The 25,118-nt window shown below is 47.2% G+C and overlaps 1 protein-coding gene and 1 long non-coding RNA gene across 2 annotated transcripts; one reads left to right on the forward strand and one right to left on the reverse strand.

The window, feature by feature from the left end:
* Positions 1-214: 214 nt before the first annotated feature.
* On the reverse strand, positions 215-14,510 carry LOC310712846 (cytochrome P450 2G1-like). Its single transcript, XM_083516257.1, has 9 exons — positions 13,797-14,510; positions 12,743-12,905; positions 11,834-11,983; positions 11,185-11,345; positions 10,017-10,193; positions 8,277-8,418; positions 4,732-4,919; positions 4,014-4,155; positions 215-3,322 (listed from the first exon to the last, which is right to left on the reverse strand). Exons 1-9 carry the CDS (start codon positions 13,974-13,976, stop codon positions 3,141-3,143), a joined length of 1,485 nt encoding a protein of 494 aa, XP_083372383.1. The 5' UTR covers positions 13,977-14,510; the 3' UTR covers positions 215-3,140.
* A 3,066-nt stretch (positions 14,511-17,576) lies between these two features.
* Positions 17,577-24,909, forward strand: LOC310712960. Its single transcript, XR_014529043.1, has 2 exons — positions 17,577-17,882; positions 23,494-24,909. It is a non-coding gene; the product is annotated as an uncharacterized lncRNA (long non-coding RNA).
* Positions 24,910-25,118: the final 209 nt, after the last annotated feature.

A 25,118-nucleotide genomic window follows, 5' to 3' on the forward strand; every position in this document is an offset into this window, starting at 1 on the left:
CAGAGAAGGAGTTAAATGATAATTGATTTGGACTGATTCTGTAAACGAGTTAAAAAGCACAGGAGGGTAATAACATTGGCACTATGCTATTGTGGCTTTTAGGTCCTGCCCCCACCCCCCAAAAAAGGACTGAGACTCTCTTGTGCCAACACCCACACACCGTATTTGTGCTCCAGTCTGAAGGAAACCTTTATAAATTAAATCCATATTCCCTTGTTGATAAAATACATTTTATTCTATGTTTAACCATCAGCAATACAACATAAAAACAATAATGGGAAGCATTATCTTGCTTGATGCAGTACTTTTCATTCTATATTTCTAGAAACTCTATTACAACGCAGTACATATCTATTAACGATGGGAAAATTTAAAATTCAGAGGAAAATCAATCTGATATTTTTTTCAAGTAGATTCAGACTCAGAGAATTTGCTTGAGAACTTCCTTTTCCCCCAGCCACTCGTTGGTCCACTCACTAGCTGGTTTCAGTTCCAATGCTTTGTGCATAAATATGCCTTAAACACCCTTTGAACCCAGTAATTAATAAAGCAGACCGTCCCCACTTCTTCAAGAAGTCTTGGGTAGATCATGGATTCTAATCTGTACTAATGCTTCAGATATCAGAATCAACTGGGGTATTTATTCTTTCATCCCTGGCATTAGCGAGTGGCTGTGTTGAACCATGAGATGGAAATGACCTCTCCTGGTTAATGACTGATTGACGGTTGCTCGTGCGAGAGAGAAAGCTTTGCAGAGGCATTTGACATGCACGTGAACATTCTGGTCAAGGCTGTTTGTGTATTTGCTAACAGGCCTTGCCAAAGGCAACCTCAGAACCACCCCAGCCCCCAGCAGGGATGGATGATAGAGAAACCCTTTGAAACAGAAGGAGGCGGGCTCTGGTCAAGGGTGACCTCTCACATATTTCTGGGTGTGTTTTCAATGGAAACATGAGAGTCTGTGAAGATTTCAAAAGCTAGGTAAAGGTAAAGGGACCCCTGACCATTAGAGGTCTAGTCATGGCCGACTCTGGAGTTGTGGCGCTCATCTCGCTTTATTGGCCAAGGAGCCGGCGTACAGCTTCCGGGTCATGTGGCCAGCATGACTAAGCCGCTTCTGGCGAACCAGAGCAGCGCACGGAAACGCCGTTTACCTTCCCGCTGGAGCGGTACCTATTTATCTACTTGTGCTTTGACGTACTTTTGACCTGCTAGGTTGACAGGAGCAGGGACCGAGCAACGGGAGCTCACCCCGTTGCGGGGATTCGAACCGCCGACCTTCTGATTGGCAAGTCCTAGGCTCTGTGGTTTAACCCACAGCGCCACCTGCATCCCTTTTTTCAAAAGCTAGGTGGCTGTTATTTAAACAGGAGATTTTGCAGCATTTGAACCAAAAAGTGTGCTTCACCATCACACAGAGCAAATCTATTCCTGACCTGGGACGCACCTTTAAGGCAAACAGGCATTTATGGACTAATTCTCAATTTTACCATCTGCATGGTATGAGTTCTGCTGTTGTTGCCATCCACCTTAGACAAGCTGTGACCCAATCGTAGGGACCTGGCCCACCAGTTGAAGACCAATGCCATAGAGCAGTCTTGCTCAACCTGGTGCCTTCAAGCTGTTTTGGACTATAACTCATTGTCGTCTGAAGCAGCTGGAGGGCACCAGGTTGCAGATGGCTGCCATGTTGGGGTGCCAGGTAGCTCTTTGATTGCTTGTGACTCTTTGTGATCCAAGACCTGTCCACCTCCCTCCACTGAGTACCATCTGGAGATGTTCCATAGGCTGACTCTGGCCACAAGGTGGCCGTTAAAGGCACAGAGTCTAGGAGATTTGGGCAGAAACAGCATTGGGATAATATTAGCATAACCTTGGAGAATGTCACTGTGTAGTTCTGGTTGCTTCAGCTCAAAAACGATATTGCAGAATCGGAAAAAGTTTAGAAAAGTACAACCAAAACAATCAAGGAGCAACTTCCCTATGAAGAAAGGCTGCAGCGCTTGGGACTTTGTAGTTTAGAGAAGAGACAAGAAAGAGGCATCATGATAGAAGTTTCTAAAATTATACATGACATGGACATCCATTGAAGCTGAATGTTGGAAGATTCAGGACAGAGAAAAGTCAGTCCTTCCTCATGCATTTCAGAGTTAAACTACGGAACTCTCTCCCACTGGAGGAAGTGGTGTCCACCAATTTACACGGCTTTAAAAGAGGATTGGACACATTAATGGAAGAGGAGAGGGCTATCAGTGACTACTAGCCATGATGTCTATGCTGTATCTCCATCGTCAGAGGCACTAATGCTTCTAAAGATGAGTTGCTGGAAATCTCAGGAGCGGAAAGTACTGTTGCCCTCATGTCAAACTTGCAGGCTTCCCACAGCCATCCGGCTGGGCACTGTTAGAACAGAATGCTAGGCTAGATAGACCAGTGACCTGTTCCAGCAGCTCCTGATTTGTGTTCTTATGTTTTCGATTCGATTCAATAATCTTTATTGTCATTGTCCCATACAGAACAACGAAATTGAAAAATCTACATTCAAAACACAACAAGCCTGCTATCCCAGCTATCCCAACCTGGTTAGCCCCCTAAAAACTCTGATACAGTGGTACCTCAGGTTACATACGCTTCAGTTTACAGACTCCGCTAACCCAGAAATAGTACCTCAGGTTAAGAACCTCGCTTCAGGATCAGAACAGAAATCGTGCTCCAGCGGGGCGGCAGCAGCGGGAAGCCCCATTAGCTAAAGTGGTGCTTCAGGTTAAGAACAGTTTCTGGTTAAGAATGGACCTCTGGAACAAATTAAGTACTTAACCTGAAGTACCACTGTACCTGATTTTTTGTCAGAATTGCCCCACTGGGTCAAACTAAGCAAATCCATCTATCCCAATCTTCTGTTCCCAGAAGCTCACAACAGAGCAGGGCAGGAGACAGGAATGTCACATAGCCCAGACAATTCACAGGCTTAAAATATGACTAAATAATGGGGTGTGTTTCTGCATAGTTCTAGAGCAGCTTAGGGCGAAATGAAAACGTACAAGACCCATGATGAACTGGTGAACCCAATATGCATCTTCTCCCCTCCCTCCCACCCTCCCTCCCCACCCACCCCAGGCAATGGCTTGCCAAATCTGGGATCAGCGAGGCACCAGACACAGCTCATATGTTGGGGGGATGTTCCCAAAGCCACTCAGTTTGGGGGAGAGGTCAATGTCCTTTGCAGGCACAAGGGATTTCAGAGAGAAGCTTTGCAAGATGGTGGTGAAATAGAGGAAGAGCTCCATGCGGGCCATGGCTTCCCCCAGGCAGACGCGCTTCCCTGTGGGGGGAGAGAGAGAAAGGAACCCGAACAAGTTATAATTTGCTTGGCCAAGGGGGGCTCCACTCTGGCTGCAGATGCTACAGAGGTCTTGGAAAGCCACCTTCCCTTTATATTTCTCTCTCACATTATTCTCTGCCAGTACTACTATATAAAAAAATTATTTATTTGTTTGTTTGTTTGTTTGTTTGTTTGTACATACCCCGCCCAACTTGCTGGGTTTCCCCAGCCACTCTGGGAGGCTTCCAACAAAATATTAAAATATAATAGTCTGCTAAACATTAAAAGCTTCCCTAAACAGGGCTGCCTTCAGATGGCTTCTAAAAGTCTGGTAGTTGTTTTTCTCTTTGACATCTGGTGGGAGGGCGTTCCACAGGGAAGGCGCCACTACCGAGAAGGCCCTCTGCCTGGTTCCCTGTAACCTCCAGAAGGCCCTCGGAGCTGGACCTGTGTGTATAGTACAGTGTCAGTACTATGAGCTCCATTGCTATCACTACCACTGCTATTATTCTTAATCATCATCATCGTTTGTTTCCCTCATTTCTTCCAAGGTTTTCAGGGTGGCGCACACAGGAATCATCCCATTGTATCTTCACAACAGAGCTGCAGGCTCGGTTAAGCTACAAGGGAGCTGACTAGCCAAACGCCACTTTCAGTAAGCAGTAAAAAGCAAACAGGGACAAAGGCCTACCCGAAGAAAATGGCACAAAAGCATCGTTCTTCTTAAAGCGCCCTTTCTCATCCAGGAAGTGCCCAGGGTTGAACTTCTGGGGGTTGCTGAAATATTTGGGATCACGTAAGACCGAGCCTAATAAGGGGAAGACATCGGTGCCCTGGAAAGACATGAGACAGAGGTCCATCTTGAAATGGAACTGACAGGGACAGCGAGGGCCTCATAAACAGATATGGCTCACCCTTCCATCCCCCCTGTCAGGGAACTGACATCGGAGCTAGAGGCGGAGGGAAGGCTCTCAAATGATGCTGGAGAAGGGCCCAGCAGGGAGAGAGGCAGCTCCGCAGATGGGGAAGCAAATCAGCGCAACACCAGGGATATAGAGGGGCTGATGGGGGAATCGGCGAGAGGGCTCCAGGACTCTTCACCGGACACCAGCGGGGAGAGCACGGGTCCTCCGCTACCCACGCCCACCCTGCGCAGAAGACTTCCATGCAGAGAGAGCAGGAGGAGACTGGGTGTCAAACAACTTTTATGTTGGAAAAGATTTAAGAAACGCCCACTGACGGATTCTGCTAGCGACTGAGGCAGCCACGAAGTGAAGGGCTGCCCAGACTGAAAGGTTTAGCAAGGCAACAAAGCCTGGAGAGGCGGCAACTTACGCACGAGCCACCCATACACATTACACCCCCTTTTCCCATAGGCTTGTTCTTTTTAAACTTAACTCTTGTCTCACCTTGGGGAGGTGGTACCCCCGGAACTGAGTGTCTCGCATCACAGTGTGTGGAACTCCCATGGGGACAATGTCCGTCAGTCTCTGGATCTCATGGATGACGGCGTCTGTGTAGGGCATGTTCATCCTGTCCTCGCTGGCAGGGATGCGGTTGAGGCCAATGATGTGGTCAATTTCCTGGTGGACCTTCTCTGTGGAGACACCAAGAAACACCTTCTAGGAGAGCAACCGGGGAAGTGAAAACATGGCCTTCTGAGAACATAAGTGAGAGAAAGAAACGCATTATGGATGCGAATGGAACAGCCCTGGGATTAGCTGCCTTCCGGAGCTTAGAATTGGAAGCTGTGTATCATGTAGAGCCATCAAACCTTAAACTGGAAACAAGTGGACTTAGTGCATTCAACCTTGTTTAATGCCTGACAGTTCCTCATCATTGTTCAGTTCCTATGGGCCTGGAAGAAGCTGGTATGAAACGATGCCTGAAAGATCCAGCAGTCGTAACTTACTGCTATCTCCCTGGGACATTGCGGCAGAGAGTACAGATGGCTCCGAAGTAGGGAGTAATTGCTTCAGTCCTCCTGAGCAGAAGAGTTAGCTAGAGGGAAGCCTTTCAGAGATGGCCACTTCCATATCCCCTCACTCATATGCGGTGGCTACTTTTTCTCTTTGTCCACAGCAGTCACAAAATTAAAAGATGCCTGCTTCTTAGGAGAAAAGCAATGACAAATCTAGACAGCATCTTAAAAAGCAGAGACAGCACCTTGCCGACAAAGGTCCGTATTGTTAAAGCTATGGTTTTCTCAGTAGTGACGTATGGAAGTGAGAGCTGGACCATAAAGAAGGCTGATCGCCGAAGAATGGATGCTTTTGAATTCTGGTGCTGGAGGAAACTCCTGAGAGTCCCATGGACTGCAAGGAGATCAAACCTCTCCATTCTGAAGGAAATCAGCCCTGAGTGCTCACTGGAAGGACAGATCCTGAAACTCCAAGACTTTGGCCACCTGTTGAGAAGAGAAGACTCCCTGGAAAAGACTCATGCTGAGAAAGATGGAGGGCACAAGGAGAAGGGGACAACAGAGGACGAGATGGTGGGACAGTGTTCTCGAAGCTACCAGCATGAGTTTGACCAAACTGCGGGAGGCAGTGGAAGACAGGAGTGCCTGGCATGCTCTGGTCCAGGGGAACACGAAGAGTCGGACACGACTGAATGACTAAACAACAACTTTTTCTCTTCTCCTCATTATGGGTCAAAACTGAGGTGAGCAGCCGTAATTGAATCACTCCTCAACTAACCATGTGAAGGGGGCAGGAATCAAGTTGTCTCCAGTTGAACTTTAATGTGGGGATCAATAAATCGCTGTAGGGAGGGAAAGGAAGGTGTGTGAGCACTTCCACCCTGAAGGATGGAAGGCGAGCTCTTTCACTACAATATGCACCTGGCCTCTTCTCCATCTCACCTTGAGATATTTTTGTTTTGCCCTCCAATTCTTCTCCTCTTCTCTTTCTTAGGGCTTACTTAGATCTCATGTTAAACATGTAATTGGGAAGCCCACCTCGCTTCTTCTTTTATTTTATTTTTTCAGAGAAGGCGTGCAAAGGCCAGCTTTCATTGGGACCACAACAGAGAGAGAGCAGGTTTTGCCAGTGGTGGCTGGTGCCCCTTGGGATTGGTTGGGTGGAAGTCAAACAGCCCAACAGCAGGTGGTGCCAGAGTCAATGACAGGCAGAGCCAACTAACCCAGCCTTGCCCCCATTTTTCATCCTCCCTGCTGAGCTCTGCAATGAGGAAAATTGAGACTAGGGAGGAAGAGAAAGCTGGCAGTAGGTTCCACCACTCGGACTGGACGTGTGGGAAAAGGCAGGCAGGTGGGGGCTGCCCAAGGGGCACGGGATTAGTTGTTACCTACTTCACTGGGACGCGGGTGGTGCTGTGGGTAAAACCTCAGTGCCTAGGACTTGCTGATCGTAAGGTCGGCGGTTCAAATCCCCGCAGCGGGGTGAGCTCCCTTCGTTTGGTCCCAGCTCCTGCCCACCTAGCAGTTCGAAAGCACCCCTAAGTGCAAGTAGATAAATAGGTACCGCTTTATAGCGGGAAGGTAAACGGCGTTTCCGTGTGCGGCACTGGTGCTGGCTCGCCAGTTGCGGCTTTGTCACGCTGGCCACGTGATCCGGAAGTGTCTTCGGACGGCGCTGGCTCCCGGCCTCTTGAGCGAGATGAGCGCGCAACCCTAGAGTCGGTCACGACTGGCCCATATGGGCAGGGGTACCTTTACCTTTACTTCACTGTGATCCCAATGAAAAGCCCCCCCTTGCTATTAAACTCTAGGGGAAAGTCCCCATTGACAGCAGCAATGATGAAAAGCAGAGTGAGGCAACACTTTTCATAGGAACTGAAGGAAGACTTAAATCTTTCCTTCCCGTGTGCTGCAGTCTCTCTCTCTCTCTCTCTCTCTCTCTCTCTCTCTCTCTCTCTCTCTCTCACCTGTCAGCTATCCTCATGATGCTTTTAGCACCATGTCTAGTTGGGTGCCTCTAGTCCCTTGGTTCTTCTGATTTTGATACAGCTGCTAATGCATATTAGGTGCCAACATTAACCGTCTTATCAATAGTAAATGGCAATGGCTACAAACTGCTATCTGAGCTTAATGGGTCGTATTTGGCTACAGACTTGGATTGCTATACTTTCAGATAATGATTTAACCCCAAACCAGCCTTTACCAACTTGGTGCCTCTATATATTTCGGACTACAATTGCTGTGCCGACTGGGTTTGATGGGCGTTGTAGCCCAAAATACCTGAAGAGCCCCAGGCAGATGAAAAAAGGTAAAAGTAAAGGACCCCTGACAGTTAAGTCCAGTCGCAGACGACTCTGGGGTTGCAGCGCTCATCTCGCTTTACAGGCCAAGGGAGCCGGCGTTTGTCCGCAGACAGTTTTTCCAGGTCATGTGGCCAGCAGGACTAAGCCGCCTCTGGTGCAATGGAACACCAAAACCAGAGCAGCGCTCGGAAACGCCGTTTACCTTCCTGCCACAGCAGTACCTATTTATCTACTTGCACTTTTTGCCGTGCTTTCGAACTGCTAGGTTGGCAGGAGCTGGGACCGAGCAACGGGAGCAAATCCCATCACGGGGATTCGAACTGCCAACCTTCTGATTGGCAAGCCCAAGAGGCTCAGTGGTTTAGACCACAGCGCCACCTGCGTCTGATGGGCGTTGGTAGCCCAAAATACCTGAAGAGCCTCAGGCAGATGAAGGAAGAAGAAGAGTTTGGATTTTATATCCCGCTTTATCACTACCTGAAGGAGTCTCAAAGTGGCTAACACTCTCCTTTCCCTTCCTCCCCCACAACAATCACTCTGTGAGGTGAGTGGGGCTGAGAGAATTCAGAGAAGTGTGACTGGCCCAAGGTCACCCAGCAGCTGCATGTGGAGGAGTGGAGACGCGAACCCGGTTCCCCAGATTACGAGTCCATCGCTCTTAACCACTACACCACACCACTACATCAGCACTTGCTTGACATCTGCCAGTCCCAGATGTCATCCTCCATACCTTCCACTTCCGGGTGTTTCATCAAGAAGAGGAATCCGTATCTCAGGGTGGAGCTGACTGTCTCTGTCCCAGCAAAGAACAGGTTGAGGGTGGTGAGGACCAAATTCTTCAGGTTGAATTCACTGGAAGGGTTCCCTTTTTCCTTTGAAGGAACAAAGAAATTAGCGTATGTGTGTGCATGTACGTGAATGTGCACCGTGCACGCAAGCATGGCCACTGGTGGGAAGAATGGTTTTATGGTTCAAAGGTGCTTTGACTCTGCTCAGGGATGGATTGAGGTTTGATGAAGGTAATGGGGCCCTTTATATGTCTAGCTTGTCAACATCAAACTATTGCTGTTTTGTTTTTTGTGTTGAATATACACTATATGGTAATTTATGGACCTAATAGGTCTCTAAAGCCATTTGCACATAACAAAATACAGTGGTACTTCGGGTTAAGTACTTAATTCGTTCCGGAGGTCCATTCTTAACCTGAAACTGTTCTTAACCTGAAGCACCACTTTAGCTATTTCTGTTCTCATCCTGAAGCAAAGTTCTTAACCCGAGGTACTATTTCTGGGTTAGCGGAGTCTGTAACCTGAAGCATATGTAACCTGAAGCATCTGTAACCCGAGGTACCACTGTATGCATTTTCTCAAAGTCATTGTTGAACTGAAATACAATTAAGAAGTATATTAATAGTGAAATACAATTAATTATATTAATAGTGAAATACAATTAAGAAGTATATTAATGGTGAAATAATTATTAAGCACTAACCGTATGTGGGTTTAATTTTTTATCTTATATTTTGGAAATGTACATCCAGGTTTTTTTCTTTTAATTTTTTGGGGCCCCCAAGAGAGTGGGGCGCTAAGCTATAGCTTGTTTAGCTTATGTGTAAATACGGCACTGACTCTGCTAATGCCTCTTGCTTGTCTGGAGAGATAGGGAGGGGTGTGGGTGTTACAGATACCATCATGCAAAGGTCACATTCAAATTCATTGCTCAGCCCACTTTTTCCTCTGGCTCCATGCACTCCTGCCGTGGGAAAATGGCCCTAGGGCAGAAAAAGGTTCCCCCACCCTTGGCATAAAGGTAAAGGGTAAAGGGACCCCTGACCATTTGGTTCAGTCGTGGCTGACTCTGGGGTTGCGGCGCTCATCTCGCTTTATTGGCCGAGGGAGCCGGGTCATGTGGCCAGCATGACTAAGCCGCTTCTGGCGAACCAGAGCAGCGCACAGAAACACCGTTTACCTTCCCGCCAGAGCGGTACCTATTTATCTACTTGCACTTTGATGTGCTTTCGAACTGCTAGGTTGGCAGGAGCAGGGACCGAGCAATGGGAGCTCAGCCCATCGCGGGGATTCGAACCGCCGACCTTCTGATCGGCAAGTCCTAGGCTCTGTGGTTTAACCCACAGCGCCACCCGCGTCCCTTCTACCTTGGCATACACCATGCATAATTGGACAAATTTCTGCTATGTCTCCGCTGAGCTGTCTTTTTCCCCCAACCGGAAAACCTGATATTGTAGCCCTTCCTCATAGGGAAAAATGCCCCAAGCCACCCCCAAGTACTTTGGTTGCCTTTCAGCGCACGTTTCTGAGTGAGGAGAGCTGCACACACAACCAGGATTCCAAGTATTGCTGCCCCTATCCTGGCAATGGGGGTGGGGGCTTCCCTCCCAATTTCAAATAATACGGTCCAATTTGGTTCTCTTCCCTTCTCCCATGGCTGAAGAGGGGATCCATTCTGGTACCTTCTCCATCTGGATAAGGAAGCAGTCAATGAAATCCCGCGGGTTGTTGGGGTCGAGTGTCGCTTCGTTCTTTTTGATTCTGTCTGCAATGAAATCCTTGAGCTCCTCGATTAGGTAGTAGATGCGGTTGTGTCTCCCGGGCAAGTATTGCATGACGCAGGAATACATGTCATAGAGCTGGAAGGGGAAAGCAGCTGTTGTTGCTGTATTCTGAGATCATGCACCCAAAGAACAGAGTTTGAAAAATTGAGAGGAATAAAGAGCAGAGACTCTTGCTCAGAGATGGAAAGACGGTAAGATTCCCACTGAGGAGGACTGGCAGAAACTACTGGATTATGCACAGATGGCAAGATTAACTAGGAAGATCAGAAATCAGGAGGATCAAAGCTTCAGTAAAGAATGGGACAAATCTGCATTATATTTGAAAGACCACTGGAGATGCTTGAACTCTCAGGCAGGTTTTAAATAACTTGCAATGACTTTGGATACAATGGAGGATAGCCAACTAAATGGACTTATTAGGTAAAGGTAAAGGGACCCCTGACCATTAGGTCCAGTCGTGGCCGACTCTGCGGTTGCGGCGCTCATCTCGCTTTATTGGCCAAGGGAGCCGGCATACAGCTTCCGGGTCATGTGGCCAGCATGACTAAGCCGCTTCTGGCAAACCAGAGCAGCACACGGAAACACCATTTACCTTCCCGCCGGAGCGGTACCTATTTATCTACTTGCACTTTGAGGTGCTTTTGAACTGCTAGGTGGGCAGGAGCAGGGACCAAGCAACGGGAGCTCACCATGTCGCGGGGATTCGAACCACGACCTTCCAATCAGCAAGTCCTAGGCTCTGTGGTTTAACCCACAGCGCCACCCACGTCCATATAATGGACTTATTATATGCAGGAGGGGGGAAATTTACTTGAAGAACCCACGGAAAGAAGAAGGGAAGTTCTGAGTTTCAGAAGAATCTTGTGCTATTTTTACCTTATGTGTTCATGACTGGGAATGGAGTTGTAAAATCAAATTAAAAAAATAAATACAGATCAGAGACTCCCAGAGAAGGGGTCTGTTGCCTCTTCCCATTGTCATCTTGAAAAGCTGAGGTTCCATATTTGGAATGCTTTCCCCTTGCAGAAAAAGGGCAGATGGACTCCCTTCCAGATCTTTCCATTACCTGTGCCCAAGGAGTGCTCATCTCAATGAAGCTCTCGTTGATCATGCGCAACAAGGAGAGAAAAACCTTGTCGTCATATTCAAAGCGACTGCCAAAGACAACGGAGCTGATGACATTGGAGACTGTGCGGCTTAGGAAGAAGGTGGGATCAAAGGGCAGTCCTGAAAAACAAAAAACCAAGGGTCCTCAGCAACAGCACCCTTTCTCCATTTCCATCTCCACAAGCCTCTGGCAGCAGCAGCAGCACTGTGGAAGGAGCTGGGCGAGGCCAACACTAACCTTTAAAGGTAAAGGTAAAGGGACCCCTGACCATTAGGTCCAGTCGTGGCCGACTCTGGGGTTGCGGCGCTCATCTTGCTTTATTGGCCGAGGGAGCTGGCATACAGCTTCCGGGTCATGTGGCCAGCATGACTAAGCCGCTTCTGGCGAACCAGAGCAGCGCACGGAAACGCCGTTTACCTTCCCGCCGGAGCGGTACCTATTTATCTACTTGCACTTTGACGTGCTTTTGAACTGCTAGGTTGGCAGGAGCAGGGACTGAGCAACGGGAGCTCACCCCGTCGCGGGGATTCGAACCGCCGACCTTCTGATTGGCAAGTCCTAGGCTCTGTGGTTTAACCCACAGCGCCACCCATGTCCCAACACTAACCTTTAGTTTTCCTAAACTCCTCCAGCAAGTACTGGGCCTCCTCCTGGATCCGCTCCTCAATGGACCGTTTCCCCATCCCAAAATTCCTCAGGGTTGTGAGGGAGAAGCGACGCAGCTGCCTCCACCGTTCCCCATTGGCCAAAGCAACTCCTGGAAATGAAAGCAGTGACTTTCATTAGGGCAGCCGTGGTTGATACAAAATCTTATCTCCTGCCCTCCACATTTAGGCCTGAACAGGGCAGGCACATATTACAACTCAGCTGCTCCACTCACAAGCCCAGGAGAAGTTCTGTCTGGCAGGAAATTTAAGAAATTCTGGTGGTAATTTACATCGGCGATAACCCCTCTGTCCCTGCTCCCAATAAGCTACCCCACCTTAAAGCAGACCTCACTGACTGTAGTTCAAAACAGCTTTCTCTAGTTGAGAAAGGCTATCCCCAACTAGAGATAGGAAAATCTGTAGATCTCAGTTTCTTCCACTTTCCCAAACTGAAGTTTGGTCTGCCACATTCCCATGCCTGTTTGAAATTCTTCTTTTTAAAGCATTCATGAATATTAATCAACCTGAAAGTGTGATTTTCTCCTAGTATATACATTTTTTTTGCAACCAATTCCCCCTAATATAAAGGATCTTTGAATCTTACATATGCATTTTTATGGACACTACCCTAGCGGGCACATTTTGGTTACTTGTTTGGAGAATTTCCCTGCAAAATTTGGAGAGCTGCAAATTCTGAAGGATGGCCGTGTTTTGGTTTCTGTATTGTTTCAAAAAGGTCAGATTCAACCAGTTCACCTTTAAATATGAATTTCTGCTCTGTTCCTACCTGCAAAACAGACTCTCCTTTACCAATCATAAGAGTTTCTCCATGTTGTTTTGGCAGAACCCACCAGATCTACTCGACTCACCAAAGCCATTGAAGTTCCGGTCAATAGAAGCCAGCTCCCCCCGGCCACTGAACTCCTCAGCTTGGTCCACCAGAGCTTCCTTCACTGCCTCATGTCCGCACAGGACCACAACTCTCCGCGGCCCAAGGTACACCGTGAACACGGGACCATATTTTTGCTGCAGCTGCGGAGGAAACCATAGTTAAGAAGACAATGGGGAAACAGGCAAAGCAGGAGGCATGAAAGAAGGTTGTAAAAGCCTTCAATCCGTCTGGGCCAACCTGGTGCCCTCCAGGTGTTTTGGACTACAATTCCCATCAGCCCTAGCAACCATAACCATGATGGCTCAGGCTGATGGGAGTTGTAGTCCAAAACATCTGGAGGGCACCAGGCTGGCATATATGGGAAAAGTAGATAGACATACACACACCTTGCAATTAATTCTATAACATGCTGTCATTCAAAGAGATTCGTTAATAAGAGATTCAGAACACAGAGAGAAAAAGTCCTACTTCACACAACATAGTTAAGTGGTGATGGTGGTAGACCCTTATGGTGGTAGACACTTGGGTGGCTGTAAGTAGAAATAAAATAAATTCATGCATTTGTATTTGGCATAGCTGTCAACGTTTCCCTTTCTTTAAGGGAAATTCCCTTATTCCGAATAGGATTCCTCGCAAGAAAAGGGAAAAGTTGACAGCTATGGTATTTGGTCAGTGGGTATTTGCTCATAAAAGGTGATATAGAGCTTCCATTTTCAAAGGCAACATTTCTCTGTGTAGCCTTTGTGGAGCAAAAAGTGGGGTGATGTTGCCTACAGGCCCCTCTGGGGGCTTTCCAGAGAGTTGTGCTCAGTCACAGATGCAGTGGTGAGCAGACCACTGGTCTCACCTGGCTGGAGTCATAAGAGCTACCTTGCGGAAGGTGTAACATGCGCTCATAACTGTTCCCTGACTCCACTTTGGCAGTTCGAAACACGAGAATTCTTGAAAACTAAGCATACAGCCCCAGCCCAGCCATACATTCTCCCCTCATTTCCTCCCAAGCTTCTGATGGCAAAGAGAGCACAACTCACCGCCAAAAAGGACTTAAAGGGCTCGCTGGTTTTGATTTGCAGCAAGTTGCCAATGAAAGGCAAAGGCGTTGGCCCAGGGGGCAACTTGCCTTCCTTGTGCATCCTCTTCCATGCTGAGAGGAGGAGCAAGCAGGAGACACAGATGGCCAGGAAGATGCTCAGCGCCCCTCCAAGCTCCATGGCCAAGTGGCTGAGAATTCAGCTGAAGGCCGAGCTCAGCGCACCCATTATATGCCCGTGCCCTGTAAGTGAAACCAGCTAGCCTGGCCTCCTGGACTTCCTTGCAGAGCAGGAAAACAAGATTGGGTTTCAATATAGCATTCATTGTGTGGGGAAGGTAGAGGATGGACGGATTCCTCTCTGAGTTCAAAGTGAGCATTTGGGGCACGTGGAAGATTTCTTGGCTAAACCGAAGAAGGCATTTTTTAAAAAACACCGCATAGCTTCCCACCTTTCTACTGTATCTTACAGAAGCAGGCAGATTTAGGATCACAGTTCAAAGTCTGCAGAAATCAATGACACAGCCTTGCTGTCAATATTTATCAGGAAAATTCCTTTGAGCATCCAGGAGATCTGTTGTTGTTGTTGTTGTTTAGTCGTTTAGTCGTGTCCGACTCTTCGTGATCCTCTGGATCAGAGCACGCCAGGCACTCCTGTCTTCCACTGCCTCCCACAGTTTGGTCAAACTCATGCTGGTAGCTTCGAGAACACTGTCCCACCATCTCGTCCTCTGGCGTCCCCTTCTCCTTGGGCCCTCCATCTTTCCCAACATCAGGGTCCTTCCCAGGGAGTCTTCTCTTCTCAGGAGGTGGCCAAAGTCTTGGAGCCTCAGCTTCAGGATCTGTCCTTGCAGTGAGCACTCAGGGCTGATTTCCTTCAGAATGGATCGGTTTGATCTTCTTGCACTCCATGGGACTCTTAAGAGTCTCCTCCAGCACCAGAATTCAAAAGCATCAATTCTTCGGCGATCAGCCTTCTTGATGGTCCAGCTCTCACTTCCATACATTGCTACTGGGAAAACCACAGCTTGAAGTATACGGACCTTTGTTGGCAAGGTGATGTCTCTGCTTTTAAAGATGCTGTCTAGGTTTCTCATTGTTTTTCTCCCAAGAAGCAGGTGTCTTTTAATTTTGTGACTGCTGTCACCAGGAGATCTGTATATGCTGCTGCTGCTGCTGCTGCTGCTGCTGCTGCTGCTGCTTCTTCTTCTTCTTCTTCTTCTTCTTCTTCTTCTTCTTCTTCTTCTTCTTCTTCTTCTTCTTATTATTATTATTATTATCTACAGGAGGACTGCCAACTTGAATAAAATGTTGGGGGACCCAGGTAAGTCCCGCCCCACATAATTGATCACAGATGCATGCTCCCCATTTGAATGGAAATGCCCGTCAACATTTTTTGGAGGGAGGGCTCAAACATTTTATTGGGGGCCAAAGGAACCTGGGCTCCTAGGAGTTAACTCCTATGATCTACAGCCTCTGCTTATATACTGGGTTAGGGAGATCATTGCTCCGCCATGTATGAGCCCATTGCTAGGTCCCAGAAGCAGCCTCCAGTTAAACGTTCTATTCTGAAAGATGTTTGAGATCATGGGGAGAACTATCGCCTGCCCAGGCAGGGCCATAGCTCAGTGGCAGGTCACCTGCCCCACATGCAGAAGGTGCTGGGTTCAATCTCTGACAGCATCTCATACCAGGCTGGGAAAGAAGGTTTCAGCTGTGATTCCTGCATTGCGTAGGGTTTGGCTAGATGACCCTTGGGGTCCCTTCTGTAAGCTGCCTTGCATGCAGAAGGCCTCAGGGCCAGGGCCAGGTCCAATCCCTGGCATATCCAGATGGAGCTGTAAGAGGCTCTCTGTCTCAAACTCTGGAGAGCCATTGCCAGTCAGTGCAGACTATGACAAACTGGGTGGACCAGTGGAAGACAGTTTGCTATGTTCCAGCTGGTAAACTGGGGCCGGCTCCAGAGGGTGACAAGTTGAGCATTTGCCAAAGCCACCAGCGGTGACTGACAGTGCTGCCTTTCCCCTTGTGCACAGAAAAACCAGAAACATCATAGACACAACAGGGGTTTATTCTCTATCGATGCAGAATGCTGCAGCGAGGCTCCTCACGGGGTCTCTGCCATGGGAGCATATTCACCCTGTGCTTTTCCAGCTGCACTGGCTCCCGGTAGAGTACAGGGTCAGATTTAAGGTGCTGGTTTTGACCTTTAAAGCCCTTCACGGCTTAGGACCCTCGTACCTACGGGACCGCCTCTCCCGGTATGCCCCACAGAGAGCCTCAAGGTCCATAAATAGCAACACCCTAGAGGTCCCGGGCCCTAAGGAAGTTAGATTGGCTTCAACCAGAGCCAGGGCCTTTTCAACACTGGCCCCGGCCTGGTGGAACGCTCTGCCTCATAAGACCAGGACCCTGCAGGATCTGATTTCTTTCCGCAGGGCGTGTAAGACAGAGTTGTTCCGCCTGGCCTTTGGCTTGGAGCCAATTTGATTCCCTCCCTCTCTTTCTTTTTCCTTTTTCCTTTCTCCTCCTGTGATGGGGCTGCATTTTAATATTTTAATGTTGTATTTTAATTTTGTTTTTAAGTTGTAATCATTCAACTTGTTTTTATTATTGCTTGTAAGCCGCTCTGAGCCCGGCCTTGGCTGGGGAGGGCGGGGTATAAATTATTATTATTATTATTATTATTATTATTATTATTATTATTATTATTATTATTATTATTATCTATCCTTCCCACCTCTGCATGCTTTAGAGGCCACTGCGAAGGCCCTGCCTGAAGATTCTCCACCTCATCCCATAGGGTGCAGAAACAAACTCTGGGTGGAGTAAACTGTTTTGGGCTGGGTGGTCTGACTTTGTACAAGGCTTGGGAGTCTTGTCTCATCCAGGACAATTTCAACAAGGCACCACTTGGAAAATGAGACCCATTCAAAAATTCATGTGATGCGAGGGCTTCAGCTGCCCAAAGAACGACAAGGCACTTCCTTGGGAAGTGATTTATAATGAGTTGGGGGGAAATGTTTAAAATTGCCTTCCCGGAAAGATCAAGGTCCTTTCTATTGGGAATAATCTAGACAGAAATCCCTAGGTGTCAGAAAAGCCTGTTTATGTAGGCAGCAACAATGGCCCATGTTTTGTTAGCCCCCAAATGGAAAATGAGCGAGGTCCCTCGTAAACAAAATTGGCAACTTAAGATGTTAGAATTTGAGAACTCGCAGGCTTAACATATAGAATAAGAGAGCAAGAAGAACGTATATTTAAAGAAGAGTGGGAAATATTCATTGAATATGTGGAAAACAACTATACGCAGCTGAAAATGCTGGCAGCATTAAGATAAACCCAACAGTGTAAGTAATAATTGATTGTTGTAAAAGTGGAAATCTGATTTGAATGGTTAAGGTAAAATATGCAGGAACAGAGGATATGCAAAACGAACCACGGAAGGGGAAGAAGGGAAGTCAGCGGATATCTTAAAGTTTGTAAAATGTTTATTTTGAGATGTAAAATTGAAATCTTTAATAAAAATCATTTTAAAAAAGGAACGACGAGGCACTTCCATGCTTTAGTATCAGCTGGGAAAAGGTTCTCATGGCTACCTCAAAATTGATCACGGGTGTTGTCAACTCTCAACTCAATGGCCCTGGCCTTTCAGCCAACTGTCCTGGGTCAAGAATTCAGGACGATTGCTTCATTTAAAACCTTAGCAAACAGAAAAGCATTTTACAAAACACTGAAATCAATGAGAGATTGGGAAGTACTCTGCGAGCAAATGGATCAACAGGAGCAGGTGAGGAGGTGGGGGCTGAGCTTTGCATCAGAAGTTATGTAAAGCGAGATTGGGTTGCAGCTGACGTTATGCAATCCCCTGCAAGGGAATAATTCTCCCTTTGGGAGCCTGACTTTGCACTTTGAGTGCCTTTGTTTACCCACCAATCACTCAAAGCCTTGTGAACAGAGGCGAGGCAGCGAGAACTGATCCTCTATACCTCAAGCATGTATGGCCCCAGCTGACTAATATTTATCAAGGCACGAGAAGACCTGAGATGCCTCTGAGAGGCGGCGCAATGTAGACGACCTGCGGCAGGTCATTCCCCCCAACACAACACAACACAACACACTTTTGACAGGCTTTAGTGAGTGTTACGGAAATGACCGGGGGGGCCCCCACATTTTTAAAGTTGTTACAATGTTACAAATATTATGCCTGAATGTATCCTTTTGACTTGACAGCTCAGGGAAGATACAGTGGTACCTTGGGTTAAGAACTTAATTCGTTCCGGAGGTCCGTTCTTAACCTGAAACTGTTCTTAACCTGAAGCACCACTTTAGCTAATGGGGCCTCTCGCTGCTGCCGTGCCACCGGAGCACGATTTCTGTTCTCATCCTGAAGCAAAGTTCTTAACCCCAGGTACTATTTCTGGGTTAGTGGAGTCTGTAACCTGAAGCGTATGTAACCTGAAGCATATCTAACCCGAGGTACCACTGTACCTAGCTTTATAAATTCATAGGAAATCCATACTTTAACCGACTCTCCTCATCCCAGCGCCATTTTAACCCTTAAAGAAAGGTGAATTTGGGCTCCACATCCCTCCACGGACCAAAAAGCAGGAAGTCACATGGGGCATCCTGCCATAATTCCCCAAGCGTGAGAGCAAATACACGACCCCCCACCCAGGGAGTGACCAAGGGGGCAACACTGGACATACGCAGAGGCAGTTGAGCAAGGCAGGTGAAAGCCCATCTCCAGACCAGTCCTGAGGGCAAGCAGATGTCAAGAGTTTTATTGTTCTTTCGGTGATGGTGTTGTCTGATCAAGTGACCTAATGTTGAACTTGTGTAACCCTTGTGTACCCCTCCCCATTTGTGACATGCTGGTGATGTAGTGATGATGTATCAATGCTGCTGCTCAAAGTGTATTCTGGGGGAAAGAGGGAAGTTTTGAAAGAGGGTGTCACCCTGTGCTCAGGGTTCTTACTCCTGTGGGAACCTGTCGCGCAATGATAAAGATCATGGTCTACTGACTGCTGTTTTGCTCCAAATTACTTGGCTGGAACTTCCTTCTTTTACTGACTGCATGGACCCGCAGGGGACTGGCACCCCGATGAGCTAGGCTGTTGAGTAGGCTCTCACCCTGGAATTCCCCCCCCTTAACAGAGGTATTCTGTATCTGTCTTGGTACCTTACTCCCTCTCCTACCACTGCAGCAAAGCCCCCACCCCCACCAATTTTGGCTCAGCATATCTGAACGATGTAAGTGCCCCACATCATAGCTCTCTGTCCAGTGTGCAAGTTCCTTAATAATTATGACCTGCCAGAAAGACCCAAAGGTGTGTGTCCCCCCCCCCAAACATAAAAGGGACGTGGGTGGCACTGTGGGTTAAACCACAGAGCCTAGGACTTGCCAGTCAGAAGGTCGGCGGTTCGAATCCCCGTGACAGAGTGAGCTCCCGTTGCTCAGTCCCTGCTCCTGCCAACCTAGCAGTTCGAAAGCACGTCAAAGTGCATGTAGATAAATAAGTACCACTCCGGCGGGAAGGTAAACGGCGTTTCTGTGCGCTGCTCTGGTTCGGCAGAAGTGGCTTAGTCATGCTGGCCACATGACCCGGAAGCTGTACGCCGGCTCCCTCGGCCAATAAAGCGAGATGAGTGCCGCAACTCCAGAGTCGGCCACGACTGGACCTAATGGTCAGGGGTCCCTTTACCTTTACCTTTAAACATAATATCTATGTATTTTTAATATAAAAAAACACCCAGTTGTACTGCTGATGGTCTAGGCCTTTGGTTCTAACCATTGTTCACGCTTTCTATTTTCAGCTGCAGAGTAAGGTTGGAGCCCAGTGCGAGTTACACAATCAGGCTCCCAGTGTTTGCCAAACTCATTGTGCCTAATCGTACCGTGACAGTTCCCTGAGAAGCCAGAAGGAGCAAGCAAGGAAAGAAAGAAAGAGAGAGAATCTATAAAGGACAAAAGGCTGTGAAAAGGCAGGATTAGCCTTTGGGGAATCCACCCTGAGCACAACGGGTAATGCTAAACCTCTCAAAGGGTTGGTCCAAACCAGTTCTTCATTATGTCCTTGAAAAAGGAGCCGCTTAAGCAGGTTGCGTAAGAAAAACATTCTGCGGCTTGGACAATACATGCTGCCCAGATTGTCATGGGCTTCAGCCATGTGAGAGCAACAAAATCCATGTGTGCAAAGGCTGAAGATATCTGGCAAAGGCCAGGGAACTGTTGTGCACAACTTGCCAGGAGGCTGAGGCTGGGATGTGAGGACAGAAGCTGCTTAGATTTGGCTCAGTAACATCGAAACTGGGGGAAGGAACACAGGAGGCCTTATTCTGAGCCAGGCTGGCTCAGTATTCTCTGGACACAAATTGGCAGGGGTTCTCCCAGGATTTCAGGAAGGGGAAATTAACAGCCCTATCTGGAGGTGATGCCAGGTATAGAACCTGGGACCTTTTGCTCTATCCCTGGGACACAGCTCTTCCCAAAAGGGAAGAAAGGGCTGTCTCAAAAATATCTGTGGCTGGGGAAAATGGAGAGCACAGTCCAAGACCAAACCCTGGCTCTGGGTGGGGAAAGTGGCAGATGTTCCAAAAGTCATAAATACTCTCAATCTTTATAACGGTCCAGAGACCCAACAAATCGTTACAAAGCAATACACAATTCATATAGCCTACCTCCAGGTTAAATAAGCATTTTGTTCAAAAGATAGGGATCATTGGTTCTTGCAACCACCGATAAAAACTTTGCCACTGCTAATGTTCTAGCGTTTGTCCGGTCTTCGAATAGGAACTTGACATATTGAGCCTCTGATTGCCCGATTCCTCAGTAGCAAACTGACAACCTTTCTAAATGAACATAATATACTATCTGAAGCCCAGGCAGCCTTTCGTGAGAACCATTCAACATCAGACCACTGTCTAATGCTGTCCTTCCTAGTTGAGAAGTATACCAGAAGTATACAGGGTAAACTCTTTGTGGCCTTCTGAAATCAGTGTTTGATTCCACCCCCAAATCCCAGCTATGGTCCAAATTAAATCTGATTTTGCAGGACAAATGACTCCTCTTTCTTATAAAAGCCCTGTACAATGGAATGAAACTGCAGGTCCGATGCGGTCGGCAGGGACAGTTATTGAACAGCATCAAGATGACTAGGGGGGTGAGACAGGGATGCATTTTGGCCCCCACACTGTTTTTCCTCTTCTTAAATGACCTAGAAGAGAGCTTAATGGACCCAGATGGACACCTTCCAAAAATAGGAATGAGAAGGACCCCCTTGTAGTTATATGCAGATGATGCGGCCATCATCTCACATTCCAGACCAGGTTTGAAATATATGCTGAGGAAGTTTTCTGATTGCTGTTCTGGAAATGGTTTATCCATTAATTATGAAAAATATAAAATTTTAGTATTCAAAATCATAAATAGTTCAATCCTTACTAGCAAATCCTGTCAGTATCCTCATTGGATCCTCATGCTGGCTTTTGCCAATAAGAAATTAATTTAGGTTTGGCCTGAGCAGGAGATTTGAAAAGGGTGAAACCAGAAAAGGCAGAGCCTCTGAAATTTGGTGATGAGGCTATCTGGTCCAGAGTGAGCCAGTTCCTTTCTGAACCTCAATTAAAGTGGAGTTCTTTGGCTATTGGGGAGTGGTCAGTTCTACAGATATAGCAGAGGATCTTGTCAGTGGTTCACATAAGCCTCATTTTGATAAACCTTGGGCTCATCCACACTTAACCTGTTGCCCAGTGCTTTCTCCACACAGGCCCGTGCTTTCCCAGTCAATGTCCAAGCACATTTTTATGCCCAGGATGCAGCAAGGGGAAGTTTGGACGAGCCCTTAAAAGTGTAAGGCAGGCGATAAAGAATAGCCCTGAGCATAAGTTTACTTTGAAGCCAGTTTTCCATCTTCCTACAGGCAGACGTGTTGGCTGACCTCAGGAAATAACAGAGAAACTCAGGATTTTGGGGTAGCAGCGACAGAAGAGTTTAGAATCAGCCCTGAAACAAAAGGTAGCAACAAGTTCACAATCTTTCCCAGGTCTTATTACATGGGATTGGGTTGCTGATTTGCTTATTTTTGGTTTGCAGACATTTTTTAAATGACATTGCGAGTGCAAATAGCAATCTGGATATTTGGCATACCCAATGCACAGGTGCCGTGTGTGTGTGTGTGTGTGTGTGTTTCTTAGAGATCTGACTTATAAAGCAACCCAGTGTTGCTATAAACCCATATTGTGGTAGGTGGGGGTGGAAGAAAGATGATTACATCGTAGTTGTTATTTCAATTTATTTCTCGCCCAGGGCAGCAAGCACATCAATATTTTCTTTTAAGCATTCTAAAAACAATCCCTGCGATGGGGTGAGCTCCCGTTGCTCGGTCCCTGCTCCTGCCAACCTAGCAGTTCGAAAGCACGTCAAAGTGCAAGTAGATAAATAGGTACCGCTCTGGTGGGAAGGTAAACGCCGTTTCCGTGCGCTGCTCTGGTTTGCCAGAAGCGGCTTAGTCATGCTGGCCACATGACTTGGAAGCTGTATGCCGGCTCCCTCGGCCAGTAAAGCGAGCTTCCTTCCAATTTGACAAAGACATCTCTCTGCTCTGCGCTTCGTGATAGGGCTGGGCAGCTGTTCGGCCTTGGAGCCAAATCTGCTATGATCCTGACGGCTCCAACCCTGAGAGGCCAAAGAGGGCGAGCTGGGCTTGCCAGCTGGCTTCCCAGCCCCTCTGCATGTCGACACTCCCATCATCCCAGACCACTCATCCCACTAGCTAGGGATGATGGGAGTTGTAGTCCAACAACAACCGGGGATTCAGGTTTGAGAAATATTGGTGTACTCTGTTTTGTTGGTTTTTTATAAAATATTTATTAAGGTTTTAAACACAAACATAAAATTACAAAATAAAAATTTACAAAGATCATAACTTTACAAAATATAAAGAGTTAACAAACTAAAGAAAAAACACACACATTAAAAAAATATGTAGAAAAGAAAAAGGAAATGATAACTAAACAGAAAAAAGGAAACACAAAAAAATTAAAATTAACTCCATCTTTCGATAATCCTTGATCTCATTACCCTAATTCTTTGACCTCCTCACGCCTCCCCTTTTGTATTCCCGTTTAAAAATCCTTTCAGCAAATCCTTGCCCTCTATCATTTATCATAACTCAGTATCTTAACCTATCATAACTATATATTTTTAACCATTATCAATCCATACTTGCATATTCTTAAAAATCTTTTTACCAATACCACTTATTTTCGATCAGACATCATTTTAACATTCCTTAATTTTACAGTATTTCTGCAAGTAGTCTTTAAATTTCTTCCAGTCTTCTTCCACCGACTCTTCTCCCTGGTCACGGATTCTGCCAGTCATTTCTGCCAGAAATATTGGTGTACTCTGAGGGTCAGTGGCTGTCCAGGGTTTCCCATCTTGGCCCGGCCTGGAGATGCCAGGGATGGAACCCAAGGCCTTCTCCGTGCCAAGCAGGCGCTCCAAATAACAGGGGAAGAGCCCACCGCTCCTTCGCATGGAGAAAGTCCCAGGTTCAGTCCTGGGCAATAAATCCTCTGCGTGAAGCCCTGGAGAGCTGCTGCTGCCAGCCAGTGTAGCCAACACTGAACTAGATGGACCAATGATCTGGCTCCGTAGAGGGCAGCACCTTATAATCTTTCTGTCCGCTCTGCAGGTCACTGGGACTTGTGGGCCCGTCTCCCTATGTGTCCTCAATCTGCAATTCCCAGTGCAATCCCAGGCAAGCGGGAAACGACCAAAGAGGCAGAAGTCACAGCAACGGGCAAAAAGGACAACTCGGCCAACCCCAGCCGGCAACGTTGGGCAAGCAAGCAGTTGATAGGTTGGGAACACTGGAAAACGAATCCCTGGATCTTTGTGGCTTCGCTGCCTTGGGCTGCAACTGAGAAAGGAATGGTTGGAGATCCTGAAGCTGTAAGGAATGCACTTCTGAGCATGTGCAGAGTGCTTTCTTTGGGTAACACTGGACAACCGCCAGCCACTTCCACCCCTCTGGGTTTAGGAGGCCCATTGAGCTTGTGCTTCCTACCAGACTTTAGCCCTGGTGGCATCTCCTTGCAATAATAATAATAATAATAATAAATATTTTTATTTATACCCCGCCCTCCCCAGCCAGAGCCAGGCTCAGGGAGGCTAACACCAGTAAAATTACAGTAAAAACATAATAGGAAAAGAAAAAAAAAACACAATTTAAAATACAGGTTAAAATGCAGCTCCATCTTGCAGGTCCTGCGGAAAGATGTCAAGTCCCTCAAGGCCCTGGTCTCTTGTGACAGAGCGTTCCACCAAGTCGGGGCCAGTACTGAAAAGGCCCTGGCCCTAGTTGAGACCAGTCTAACCACCTTGCGACTTGGGACCTCCAAAATGTTGTCATTTGTGGACCTTGAGGTCCTCCGTTGGAACATACGGCAATACAGTGGTGCCTAGGTCCCTTTACCTAAGTCCATAAAGAATGCTGTATTATTTTACTGTTGTTAGCCACTCTGAGCCCGGCTTTGGCTGGGAGGGCGGAATATAAATAAAATATTATTATTATTATTATTTATTATTCAAAGAAGTGTCCCAACAACCAGATTTACGAATCTGAACCATTTGCTTCTCCTTCCAGATCCAGCCTACAAGAGCCTTCAATCATCTCCTGCCTCCCAACCCAGAAGCCCCCCAGACTCCCCGCCATATGGAACAGGACGGTGATGGTCCTCAGCGCCATCCTGCTGCTGCTGCTTCTCCTGGCCAGCCCCTTTCCTCTGTACCCGTCGGAGCTCTCCTGCCTCCAGCAAAACCGCTACGCCAGATCCTTCCACCTCATGCTCACGTACAGTGGGCCACCACCCACGTAGAAGGCAGGGAGTGCTGGTGCGGCGTGGACTCTTCATAATGCATGGAGAGAAGAAAGTTGTCTCTGGGAGTTCCATAGGCTCTTCCTCCAGTGGGTTCCAGAATCTGTTCCTGCAGTGCAGTGCCTGGCTGCATCTGTTCAGAGATGGGCTGTAGCACCAGAGGAAAGGAGAGAGAATACCCCCCCCCCAAGTGTTCAATTATTAGTTGTTAACACAAATATTCACTGTTAGGCCTATCCTCCTCCATTCATTTAACTGTTCTTAAAAAAGATGGAATTTGTTTGTTCCCCCCCCCAAATATATTTATTAAAGTTTTTAAAATATAACAATAGAAATGAAAAAACAAATACAAAATACAAAATACAACATAAAAACAATTAAAAAACAAATAATTTTCCATAACATATCTTCCTTACGCTTATTTCCCCAGACCTCCTCA

The sequence above is a fragment of the Podarcis liolepis genome (assembly GCF_965112155.1).
Source record: "Podarcis liolepis genome assembly, chromosome: 7".
In the NCBI taxonomy this organism is placed as follows: domain Eukaryota; kingdom Metazoa; phylum Chordata; class Lepidosauria; order Squamata; family Lacertidae; genus Podarcis; species Podarcis liolepis.